A 12,397-nucleotide genomic window follows, 5' to 3' on the forward strand; every position below is an offset into this window, starting at 1 on the left:
CCAGAACTCCCAAACCTGCCTCCTGGGTACCACCCTGTTACAAGTAGAAGGTGGGAGTTTTCTAGGAAGGGAAGGCCAGGAGGCTGAATCAATCACCAGTGATCACTGATTTAATCAACTGTCCCTTGTGCAAGAAGACTCGTTGAGAAATTCTGTACTCTGGGCAAGGAAGCTCCCACGACTGTTGGTGAATCAGAGAGCATTCCTGTTCCAGGAGGTGACACTTCCCAAAGTCCACTGGGACAGAAACCATTGTGCTTTTAGACTCTTCTAGAGCTGTCCTAAGGTTGTCGTCATCGATTGTTCATGTTTATCTTCTTTTTTTAAAAAAAGATCTACATTTATTTGTGCATGCAAGGTCTGGGGTGCAGGCCAGAGCTCCCTGTGTGTTTGTGTGTGTGGTGTGGGGGGGTGGAGGGGGTGTCGCTGAGAGGATTCACTAGAGATAGAATGAGGAGTAGAACAGGCCAACAGACTGAAATACACTGCTGAGGGGAGCAGCTGGAGAGACAAGAGAGGTCTGCTAGGTTGTGGGTCACCTCCCTGGCCAAGAAGTGAACTCATACGCAGTAGCTGGTGATAGCTTGCTAGCACTGAGACTGAACCCCTGAGCCACTACGGAGGCCCTCATGTTTACCTTTTAACAACAGATTGATAATCTAGTAAGTTATTTTTTCCTGAGTTCTGTGACTGTTGTCGCGTGCTAATGAAAACTGAGGAGGGGGTCATGAGAACCTGATTTTACAGCCTGTCAGAGCACAGATGACAGGACTCATGGTTGGTGTCTCACTGGGGGTCAGAAGGGCACAGTGTGTCTTGTGGGACTGAGTCCCTATCTCATAGAATCTGATCCTCTCTCCAGATATGTTACAGACACTCATTTTTGTTTGTTTTGTTCTACTTAAAGAGCAGGTTTGTTAGAGAAAGGGGCAGAGAAGTAAGGGACATTTGCATAGGCACAAGCGGGCAGAAGAGCTGCCCCAGCGGGGCAGGTTTGCTGAGAGAGGCCTGCATGGTTGCAGGCGGGCAGCCTTGAGGAGAGCGGCCTCCGCTGAGGGGGTCAGTGAGGAGAAGCCCTGGCAGGTGCAGGTCATGGGCAGGCGGGAGGCCGCTGCCCTGCAGAGGGAGAGAGGTGGGCAGGGCTGCTTCCCAGACCCTCGGTTTAGGACTTGCCCCAGGCACTTGGGGGACATGGAGGGAGACACGCAGAGATGAGACAGGTAGAGACACTTGGAAGAGAGGTGGGGTGAGACCCCCTGGGGAGGAAGGAACAGCAACCTCTAACAATTTCTGCTTTGATTTTGCTCCTTTTGTCCCAGACTTGCCTCTCCTGCCCCTTCCCTGTGGGTTCCCACCAGAAGGTGCCTTAGACTTGGGGCAAGTTTTCGGGCCCCCGCTGCCCTATTTTGGGCCACTTCTGTTTGGACATTTACCCATATAGGGACGGGTAGCTTTGGACATTTTATTGGAAAACTATTATCCTTTCTCCTCTCTATGCACATTATTAAAGTTCTTCCACACTAGGAGTATGCTTTGTCTTTATGTGGTAGATTGCAGGACCTCTTTAGAGAGTGCCAGTTTGAGAGACTTGGGGTACCCCTTAATCTGCATGCTAACAGATAGACCTTGTCAGAATTGAATTAAAATTACAGGACATCAGGTCTCCCTGGTGGTGCAAGGGGTTAAAGCTCAGCACTATGAAGCTATCTGCAATGACTATAGCAGGAATTCAGTCCCCAGCTAGGGAGCTGACCCACAAGGCACAACAGACCTCTCCTGTCCCACCTGCTGCTCCCCTCAGCAGTGTTTCCAGTAGATCTGCCTGGTCTGCTCCCCACTCTGTCTCTGGTGAATCCTCTCACCACCCCTGCACCCCTGGCCTGTACCCCAGTTCTGTATGCATAAATAAATAAGTCTTTTTAAAAAATCCATCTAAGGGCCCTCCCTGGTGGCGCAGCGGGTTAAGGCACTGCACTAAGAAACTAAAGCCACTTTCGCATGAGTTCGATTCCCGCCTGCCCCGGAGGCGACCACATGGCGAGGCAGACCTCTCCTGACCCGCCCGCTGCTCCCCTCAGCAGTGTACTTCGTCGATCTGCCTGTTCTGCTTCCCGCTCTGTCTCTGGTGAATCCTCTCACCCTTCGCTTCTCTGGCCTGTACCCCAGTTCTGTACGAATAAATAAATAAATCTTTAAAAAAAAAAATCCATCTAAGGACAAAAAAAAAAAAAAACCCTAAGGACATCAAGCTGGTATTACAGAATTGTTTGACATAGGAGCTCCTCTCACCCCCCACCAACACACACACACACACATTTGGTGCTCCGGAGTGGCAGTCCAGCTGTGAATCACAGCAGACTGGAATGTGCTTTTTGTTACAGGAAAAGCATCAGCCTCGGGGCCTGCCTGTCCTGTCATCCCCAGCTGGGCTGCTCTATAGTGTGCATTCAGAGGGGCCTCCTGCCATCACCCTGCCTTGGATGGAGCTGGCAGCAGAGGGCAGTCTTACCAATGGAGGAACATCAGGCTTGGCACCATGCAGCCTGGATTCGGAGTGCCAATCCATTATAGGATGGCAGCAATCGGACACCTCAAGTCTAAGGATATCACTGTGCCTCCAGGTGAAGAGGAAGGGGGGCATGGAATATTCAGAGTCGCTGGAGTGTGACTCTGCTCATCAGAAGGGGTCTGCTCCTAGTTAGCTCATTGTTCAGGCCACCCAGAATGACAGCCCAAGATCAAAGGGATACAACCTTGTCTGTTATGCTATGCATCACAACGCGGGGTGCTCCCCATCCCCTCAAAAGGATAGCACTTCACTTTTAGTCTTGGCAAGGAGTATCTTCCACACTGCCCGGCAGTAGTGTTATTGAGGTTCCGGGAAATTTCTTTTTTAGCAGACCTGAGCATCACATCCCTAAGCCCAGCCTGGGGCCTCCCTTGCACTCTCATTGATGACCTCCGCAATTTAGAGATGTTGGACACGCCAAGTACACCCTGCCTTTCCCTGCTGTGTATCACCAGAGAATTGAACAGGAAAGTGTTCCCATTCTCTTTTTTTTTTCCCTAAAGATTTATTTATGCATACAGAACTGGGGTGTAGCCCAGAGGTGCAGGGGCTGCGAGAGGGTTCACCAGAGACAGAGCGGGGAGCAGAACAGGCAGATTGATGGAGTACACTGCTGAGGGGAGTAGCAGGCTGGTCAGGAGAGGTCTGCCGGGCCATGTGGGTCAGCTCCTGGGTGGGGGATGGAACTCATGCCGAAGCGACTGAGGCTCGCTTCATAGTGCTGCATCCTAACCTGCTGCGCGGCCGGGGAGGGCCCGTGTTCCCATTCTTAAGAAAGTCTAGCTGCAGGAAATGAGCTGGAGTAGTTGTTCCTAGTAGGACCAGAGGTCAGGTCAGAGGAGTCAGGCCCAATCCTGACAATGTAGGTGAGCCCGGCTTTCATGCAGGCAGTCACCACAAAAGTCTGTACCATGAGCCTCGCAAAGTCGGTCCCTGCGTGACGCAACAGAGCAGATAACTTTGAACAACTGTCTTCATGCTGTGTTCTTGGCCAAAGCTGGAAAACGTTGGGGCACTGGGCACCAGGAATGCTTCCAGGATTGCAAAAGGAGAGTTGAAATGAGTGGAACAGAGAGGATACTGATTTGCATGTTGATTTCAACCATGGATCAAATGTTACTCTCAGATGCCACCCCCCCCCCCACACACACACGAGCACACTCACACATTCACAGGCATCCACTTGGCACCTGCCCTCATCCACCGCCAAATCTCATTGTCCCGGTGAAGACAGATGCTCTGGCTTTAGTCCCTTCAGCTGTTAAATGAGTATTCTTTTTAATAGATTTTATTTATTTATGTCTACAAAAACTGGGGTGGGGGGGTGGTTTGAGAGGATTCACCAGAGACAGAGCAGGAAGCAGAACAGGCAGACTGACTGAAACACACTGCTGAGGGGAGCAGCAGGGCGGGTCAGGAGAGGTCTGCTGTGCCATGAGGGTCATCTGGGGGCGGGGATGGAACTGGAGCTGCAGTGGCTACAGACAGCCTGATAGCGCTGCACTTTAACCCATTGCGCCACCAGGAAGGGCCCGTTATTGATTTTTCTTAGAAAAATCCAGCTTCTGTGCAGATTAGTTCACCTGATCTTGTCTTAGGAGGCTGCTCCTGTCCCAGGTCATTTGTACAATTTGCCAGGGAACTGCTTCAGGTCATGTGCTCTCTAGGCCAGACTACTGCTTTTTATTCTATCAGCTGGTCGGCTGATATTTTATATTCCAGTAATCTGGTGTTCACTTTTTAAAACATATCCTGCGATCGGTGAACATGCCATAGGAGTAAGGTTTTGGTGGTTTTCTGGTCTCTGACCTTCTGACACCTCCAGCAATCTTTGGTAACACCATTACTCCCTCCTTCCTTTGCCCTCTCCCTCTCTGCCCCCTCCCCCACGAAATCATGGACACCTGCGCTGTTTAAAGTACACTTATATTTTACAAGTGCCTTTGATCAGGGAACTTTATATCTGAGGTGTGCACCACAGGAGCGGAATATGGTGTTTCCCTTTAAGTAATTAAGTCATGAATTTAATTCATTTTAAATGTTATTCAGATGGTTCGGTCATAAAAATGAGTTCAAACGATTGAGTGGTTTGGGCAAAGGGTTTTCTCTAATTAAATGTTTCGGAGGCACTGAAGGAGGTAAAACAAACTCCCAAAGGAAGCTGCAGAGAGGCGCTGGGTACAGGCAGGGCAGGTGTTCAGACCAGCCAGCGTGCGGTGCAGGGACCTGAGCCCACTCTTTTCCCACGGCTGGGCAGCGCAGGTCGTGGGCACACGCGCCGAGGAAGGCAGGCTTCTTGGAAAACGAAGTTAAAATTTCAGATTTTGAGGAACTGTTGAGAACCTCACTTCCTCAGTCACATCTCCATCACCACCCGTGAATCCTCATTCTGTCCCTCCTAATTTCGGTTACTCTCCGATGGGCTTAGTTTTCGGTTGTGTAAACTTCATCGCGACGGTGGGTGGGATGATGAAGGGGGAACCTGTTCAAAGCTTCCTGGGACTCCACAAGCCTTTCAGGATAGGGTTCCAACTCCTCTCTTACAGGGGTAGATTAGATCACAGCTTCCGCCACTGCCCAATCGCTTTCGTCCAGCTACCCAAGCTTCTGTTCTATGGGTTCCCCAGTCCTCCCGAGCCGGTGGGAATGGAGGGGGCGGGGCGTCTCAAGGCTCCGCCCACGAACGGGCACGCAGCGTGCGCTATGCGGCGACAGCCATCTTAGACTCGGGCAGCCCGATCACCTCCCGTTCCAGAAGGCTGTGGGCTGCCAGCGCGTGGGGGCGGCGAGGCCTTTCTGTCCTCCACCCCAGCCCCTAGATGGGGTTGTGTTCGCGAAAGCAACGACCCGTGAAACCTCGAGTAGGCAGCTTAGAAGCAAGCACCATCTCCTAGCCCTCTTACCTGGTGATCCTGGACAGGTACCTCCTTATCAGTAAAGCGAGAATTTAAGGCCCCTCCCCCCACCGTACAGTCAGGTCACCCACTATAATAGTGCTGATTGCACATGGATAATAAACTCAGTTTGAAGTCCGGTACATAGTCGTGTGCTCCATAATGTCCGTGTATGAGCTTTTCCTGCTGGAGATTGTGGGGTGCCTGGCAGTCACCACCCTTCCAGCCCTGCCACAGCTGGGGGAAGGCAGCCCGCTCCATGATTGTATCTATACTCGGACTCTTTGAAAACCAAGTCCCAGGGGCAAGGGAACTGGCAAGCCCGAGCGCTTTAGGACTTGCATATAACCATTTTGGTAGGGTGTCAGAAACAGACCAGGGTGCTCGGGGCTGCAAAGACTGTAGATTTTGGAACATTTAAACGCCCCCATGCTTGTTATTTTTATCACCCCTGGCTGTGTCCCCATAGGGACTCCCAGGCAGTACAAAACTCCTAGAATGAAAAGCCCGCCTGTGCTAGCTGTAGGGGACAGCGGGAAGAGGGACTTTGTGTTCCAAGCAGAGTCAATGTGGGGGAGGACTTTTTGTGCCACCGTGGGTGGTGGCCTCAGGAAGGGGGAGGAATTTAGGCCAAGTCTGAGGTGGCTTACAGGGTCCTCAGACATGCGCAGCCGTTTCACCAACCCTGCAGCTAGATCCCAACATTTGGGGGCCTCCCATTTTCCAAGGGGGTAGAAAATTTGCTCAGAACTAGAAAAATAGCAAATGCCTGGGGATGGGGCTGGAGTGGTGGAGAGAGACCAAGGCCTTTTAGGGACTGCAGGGCCCCAACGCAGCCCTCTGTGGGATCCTGAGGCTCAAGACCTTATTCAGTAACCACCCGGCTGAATACCAGATTTCCCGCAGCCCAGCCTGATGAGGGAAGAGGCAGCAGTGGATGCAACAATTACCAAGCAGGTGTGGGGGGATTGTAATTTATTTTCAGACACGCTCAGAGGGTGGGGGGTGATCAGCAGGCTGCATCCCCTCCCTGCATTTGGCTTAATCAAGAACTTCTCTCCCCTTATCTCCAAGCCCCTGGGCTGTGCAAGGTAGGCAAGGCACTCCCACCCCTACCCACAGGGCGGGTTTAGGCAGGTATGGAGGGTGGAGGGATTGGAGAGTAGAGTTCAAGTATTCAGTTCTCCCATCCACACCCCCAGATTACACTGTGCCCAGGCCATGAGGGAGAATCCCAACCCTGGGGTTCCTAGTGGTGGTATTAGCCCTTCTCTTACTGGGAATCCTCAAGGTGAGTGCCGACCCCTTTTTCCCTGACAATAACCAACCACAGTCTGAAGCCCTTCTGGACAAGGAGGAGGAGGACCCAGCACTCCCCTCGGCCAGGGCCTTGCCCTTCCTGTTGTGGAGTGATGGAGGACAAGTGCAGTGGTGTAATGTGAGGGGGAGGGAGAGAACGGAGGCCCTCAGGAGGCAGGCTTAGGGGCCCTGATGGATGAATTCAGACAGCGCTGGCCTGGACCCTCACCCCAGGCCCAGAATCCCTGAGAGTCCAACTGCCAAGGAAATACGGGGTAGGGGAGTTGAAGCAGGGGCACACGATGCTTCACAGGGCCAGGACTGAGCATCAGGCCGGCCTAAATTCTGAACGTCCAGAACAGTTAAGTCCTGGGGAATGTAGGGGGGCCTACCAGCCTATCCTGGCCTTAGGCACAGTGGTGAGAAGGCAGGGATCCTCCCAAGGGTATTACAAAAACCTAAAACAAACCATTAAAAACTCCTCGGGTGGGGTGGGGGAGAAGTGGTTCCCAGCCTTTTACTCCCCCCAAGTTGTCATCCTCTCCGAAACCCAGAAAACAGGGCCGAAGGGGGTCTCACAGAACTAAGGAAGCTACAGCCCCTCTCTGACAGGATGAGGCCCAGGGAGGGGGCCCATTTAGCACCATGCAATTTTGGGGCACTCTGCAGACTGACTCTGAACAAGGGGCCTCCAGAGCTTGAGTGCCCAACATACTAAAGCTTCTGTACTCTTGAGGAAGGACCCCTTGCAGGGGCAGTTAGGGGAGAAGGCTTGACTGAAGTCCAGCCAGGGGTCTCAGCTGGGACCCCAAAGGGCTTCTCTGGGGGTCATGACTTGAAGAATCTTCGTACCACAAATTGGCCCAGGAGAACCACGGTCAGAACAATCAGCACATTCCGGATGGGGCCGTTGCCCAAGTCCAGGGCTGCCACCTGTCAGGGAACACAAGGCCTGTGGAGGGGCACCCCAGGCACCCCAGGATAGGGGCAGGACTGGGGGAGGGGCCGCCGCAGCAGCCAGGAGCAGGTTGCTAGTGCACTCACCCAGCCGCCCCGCTGTGCGATCCAGCGGGCGATGCAGTTATGCAGCATAAAGTCCACCACGAAGCGGGTCACCTGGCCCAGGAAGCCCCTCAGGCCGTGCTGGTAGACGTGCAGGGCCAGGCGGTAGCCGAAGCCCAGGAGAGCCACCACTCGGCCCCAGTTGATGCCACTTTCAAACAAGCTGCGGGCAGAATGTTGCGCGGTCAGTGCAGACCTCCTGGGGGCCCTTCAGCCTGCTTCCCAGTGTCATCCCCGGCTCCCCCCTTCTTCCCCGCTGAAAAGCAAGTGGTTCAGCTACGAATCAAGGCGGCAGAGAGGCCCCAGCCTGGCCTCGATTTGGGAAGAGCCTACGTCCTGTGAAAGGAGAAAGCTCAGAGGGTGTATGAGTGAGCCGTGCCAGGCTGTGGGGACAACAGGGCATGAACAGGGTGGAGGGCAGAGGAGGAGGGAGGCAGCAGGGAGATTACCTGAGTGTGGTGCTGCTGGCCTGGCAGCCGGAGGGACAGCAGAGAGAAAAGGATAGAAGAGGTTAAGAAAAGTCCTGGAACCCCAGCGGGGTGGCCTTTAGGGACACAGCAGGGTATCTAGGCTCCAAGCACTATTTCTCAACCTCTTATCTACACTTACATTCACCCCCAGATTCAGATCTACCGAGACTGACCCTCTTGCCCTGATGATAAAAACAGGTTAACACCTTGTAAGTGTGGACACCATTCTAAGCCCATTTCCCCTGTTTTTTACTTACAAGGAGATGGAAAGCTAGAAAGTCTCATAAAACCAAAAGTGATCTGACCCAAGAATCGGTCTCTACCACACCCGATGCCTCTCGGACCCAGATTATCGTGTCTGGAAGTTACTTCCAGGACCTGGTGGAGGTTAGTGGTCTTACCATTTCCAGTGTGCAATGTAGTTCTAAATTGGAAGGATGGCCATGAGCTATCTGGGGCTGGACCGGGGCGGTCTGGGGACACCCCCACCCTGGGCCCTCTGTGTTCTGGCCTAACGGCCAAGCCCTCCAGGCCAGACCTCAGATACTGAGTCCTTTGAAACTCAAGGAAAGATGAAGAGCCTGGCACTCAGAGAGAGACAGGGGCCAGGCCACAGGTGATGTAGCAGCAGACTCGGGGTCTCCCCAGGTTGACAGAAGTGGGCATCTGCCACCCCATGGGCGGGGCAGCCCGTGGTGGCCAGAGCACAGCAGAGAAGCAGTGGTCTGCGTTACCTTTTAGCGATCTTGGTGAAGTATTCATAGGCATTTTCCGCCGTGGGCTGCAGTTGATCCAACATGATCTGGAACTCAGAGTCATAGCGCCGGTTGATGTCGTCCCCGATGAGCGCCAGCTGCCGACCCACCTGCCCCATGGTGCTGGAGGAATGAGGCGGGTCGATGAGCAGGCGGTGGGGCTCAGGCAAAGGGGTGCACCGAGACACCCCAAGGGCCAGCGTGCCACTGACAGTGTTCTCAGACACAAAGGTTGGCCCAGGACCAGGGACGTGCGTGTGTTAAAATGGGTGCAACGTCTGGCATGGGGTGGGTACCTCAGAGGAAAAAGAGGCAACAGTGGGCAAGAGACAAAGGCCCTCCGCCCCCAAGCCTGCCAGTTGCCAGGACCTGGTGTGAGCCTCCTCCCCTCCTCCCCAAGATGTCCTTGCAGGCGGGCCGCTGCTCACCTGCTAGGTTCTGGGGGCAAGGTGACCATCTCTGGGTCAGCGGGGGCCCCGGCTCCCTCAGCCTGTTCTTGCTGATGGCGGTAAAAAACGTAGCTGCGGAAAACCTCCTCCGTGTCCTGGGCTACTTGCTCCTCTGGGGATCAAAGTCAGGAATCAGGGAAGAAGGGCTGGGCCCCGCAGCTGCCACAGCGGTCCTCGCCCCTCAGTTAACTCTAGCGCTCAGGCAACTCAGGTAACCCCCAGTGCTTGGTCTGTGCAGGGCATCCCGAGGCCTTTCACTGACGCCTCCCAATGCTCATGCTTGGTAAAGTCGGTGATCCCCTAGTTTACAGATGGGGAAACCAAGGCACAAAGCGTTTAAGTCGTTTGTCTACAAGGCTACTGCAAGCAGTGGACCCAGGAGCGGATCCTGGGGAGTGGGGATTATTTCCCGAGTTTGTTTTAGTGTGTGTGGGGGATCCCGGTCTGAGGACTTAGGGACCGTGGGGCCAGAGAAGTCACACCTGGAAAGAGTGACAGATCTGGGAGCGGACTCCAAAGTCCAGAGAACAGCTTTTAGTGGCTGGCCAGCTGCCGGCTTCCCTGAGGGTCCCCTGGGAGGAGGGAATTATGGCAGCCATCTTACTTCCTCCCTGACAATTGCTTTCCATGGTTAGCAGTCCCGACCCAGGGCTAGCCAGCTTACTTCCTTGTTTCTGAGTGCAGGGGTAAGACGGCAACACCCACTCTTTTTCTCCTCCTCACCTCATCCCACCCCCTGCTCTGCGATGGCACGGTGCCCACCTCACCTTCGTGCCTAGGCCTCCAAACTCTCCCCAGCCCAGGCTCCTCCCCACTTCCAGGACTAAACCTTGACCGCACTCCAACTTGTACTGGGTGGGGAAGATACTGCTGTCCTTTTATCCAACGTTAAGGAAACTGAGGCAAGAAGTCCTGCCTGGTCCTGCCTGGCCCTGCCTAGTACCGCCCTTTGCATCCTCACAGATGGGCCTGGTGGTTCTGGGATGGGTGAGGGGAGCAGAAAGACCCTTACCCGAAGCGGAGGACAGGTCAGGCTCTTTGCACTCCTGACTGGGAGGCCCTGGACCTTGTCCGGATGCCATTTTTCAGGTCCTGGTGGAGGACAGCGTTAGCCTGCAGGGGTGGGTGAGAAAAAGCAGCGATAGGAGGGAGGACCCCCGTTGCCAGTTAGACCCCACAGACCTAGCTCCAGCCACTCATTTCTGACGTGACGCCTGTGAGTCCGCTGGAGGAGTCGGAACTTCAAGGGAGATGGGGTGGAGAAAAGCACAGCCAGACCCTGACTCCCGCATGTCCCCCGGGAGAGGGACCACACAGGGCCCCCTGAGGATCAATCGAGTCACAGCTCATCTTGCTCCGGGCTGGAGAAGGCTACTTTCAGCGGTGGGGTCGCTTTCAGTTGCTCCTGGGGCCTCCTGCACCCTGCTCGTCACCCACCGTCACCCACCACTACAGTCTTGTCACCATCCAGCCAGTGACCCGTGAAGGCCGCCCTCGAAGGTCCCACTTCCTCTTGGCCGGTCAGAACACACCTGTTTTCCGACTCAGGCCTGCTGGCCGCAAATGTTTCCTGATTACTTCTGCTAGACCTCTCCCAGGGGGCTTGGGCAACAAAAACAGACACGAACCCGGCCAGGAAGCCACATCCCCATTTCACAGATGGGAAAGGGAGGCACAGAGAGGTCAGAGTGGAGCCACACGGCTGGGCAGGGCGGTGGTGGGTTATGTGAGTGAGTCCACACGTGTACTCAGATTCACTTGCCAGTTCCTGGACCGCACTGGGTCTTCTCTCCAGGAAACCGACCCCCCCCCCCCCACTCCGGCTTCCCATTCTGGGGCCCAACAGTCAATGGAGCCGTCTTCCCTGCAGCCCCCCAACCTGCTTCCCACCCTTGTCCCCCCACCGCGCACTCCTCCCCTGTCCCCAGGCGCAGCCTCACAGCCTGCTGGGTCCTGGCCAATCTGCTGGGTGAATCCTCAACACAGGGAGTATTTCCTGGACAGGGCTTTGGTTTCATTTTCATTTTGCACCCCTTCATTTCCCCTCTACCCCAAAGCTGCTCCCGTCACCCAGCGAGGCGCCCTCCCATCCCTGGCGCAGCCCTGTCCGAGTCAAGCCCACCACTCCCTCCTCCCTGGGAGAGGCTGGTGTACCCACGCCTGCCCCATCTCTCCCTCTCAGGCTTGAGGCCACGTTCGAAAGGGCGCCCAGAGCTGTCCCAAAGGGGAGGGAGGGCTGGACCTCGGGTGCTGTCAGCTCTCCAGCCCCAGGCAGGGGCAGACCCTCTCCTGCTCCACCCAGGGCATCTAGCACTTTTTGCCTGGCAGGACCCCATCCCGGCAGTCCCTCCCTCTTCCCTGGTCCCTGAAACCTGGCACCCCAGAACAGCAGGGCCCCCAGGATGAGAGGCTGGTGCCAACCTGGGCCCACCCCTTCCCCCATCCAGGTGGCCTGACTTCCTGGTAAGGGGAATCCACTGTCCCCCACCTGTGGGGCTTGCTGGGGCCAGGATGTTCCCCAGGGGGCGATGCTTGGCTGCGCTGCTGCAGACTCAGTCTAGAGCCCCTGGGGCAGCAGGAAGACAGTGAAAGTTCCCCCCTGCCCTTGACCTTGGTTCTGACCTCTTCCCCACCCCCCAGATTGCTGAAGGTCCTGGTTCTCTGGCACGGATTCTCTGGCACCCAGGGCCAGAGCAAGAGAGGAATCTGTCCCGGGAGCAGCCCAAGGGATCAGGCCCTAGCTGGGGGTGGTGGGGCTGCCAGACCAGCCCCGAGGGCCTCCCTCTGCCCGCCGGCCCCTGCGGGCCCCCTGTCCCCCCGCAGGCCCAGGGCTGCCAAGATCAGGGAGGATGGGCACGATGTCCCTTAAGGAAACTGAGGCAAGAAGTCCTGCCTGGTC

At 55.3% G+C, this 12,397-nt stretch overlaps 1 protein-coding gene across 2 annotated transcripts; it reads right to left on the minus strand.

Moving 5' to 3' along the window:
* Positions 1-6,431: 6,431 nt before the first annotated feature.
* On the minus strand, positions 6,432-10,590 carry BAK1 (BCL2-antagonist/killer 1). Of its 2 annotated transcripts, XM_004673385.2 has the most exons (5): positions 10,511-10,590; positions 9,478-9,610; positions 9,029-9,172; positions 7,807-7,987; positions 6,432-7,695 (listed from the first exon to the last, which is right to left on the minus strand). In XM_004673385.2, exons 1-5 carry the CDS (start codon positions 10,578-10,580, stop codon positions 7,591-7,593), a joined length of 633 nt encoding a protein of 210 aa, XP_004673442.1. In that variant the 5' UTR covers positions 10,581-10,590; the 3' UTR covers positions 6,432-7,590. The 2 variants fall into 2 exon arrangements, with proteins under 2 accessions (XP_004673442.1, XP_012577013.1); XM_012721559.1 differs by lacking the exon at positions 6,432-7,695 and having other exon boundaries at positions 7,926-8,293.
* Between the last annotated feature and the right edge of the window lie 1,807 nt (positions 10,591-12,397).

The sequence above is a fragment of the Condylura cristata genome, unplaced genomic scaffold, assembly GCF_000260355.1.
Source record: "Condylura cristata isolate star-nosed mole 26May11 unplaced genomic scaffold, ConCri1.0 scaffold00001, whole genome shotgun sequence".
NCBI lineage: Eukaryota > Metazoa > Chordata > Mammalia > Eulipotyphla > Talpidae > Condylura > Condylura cristata.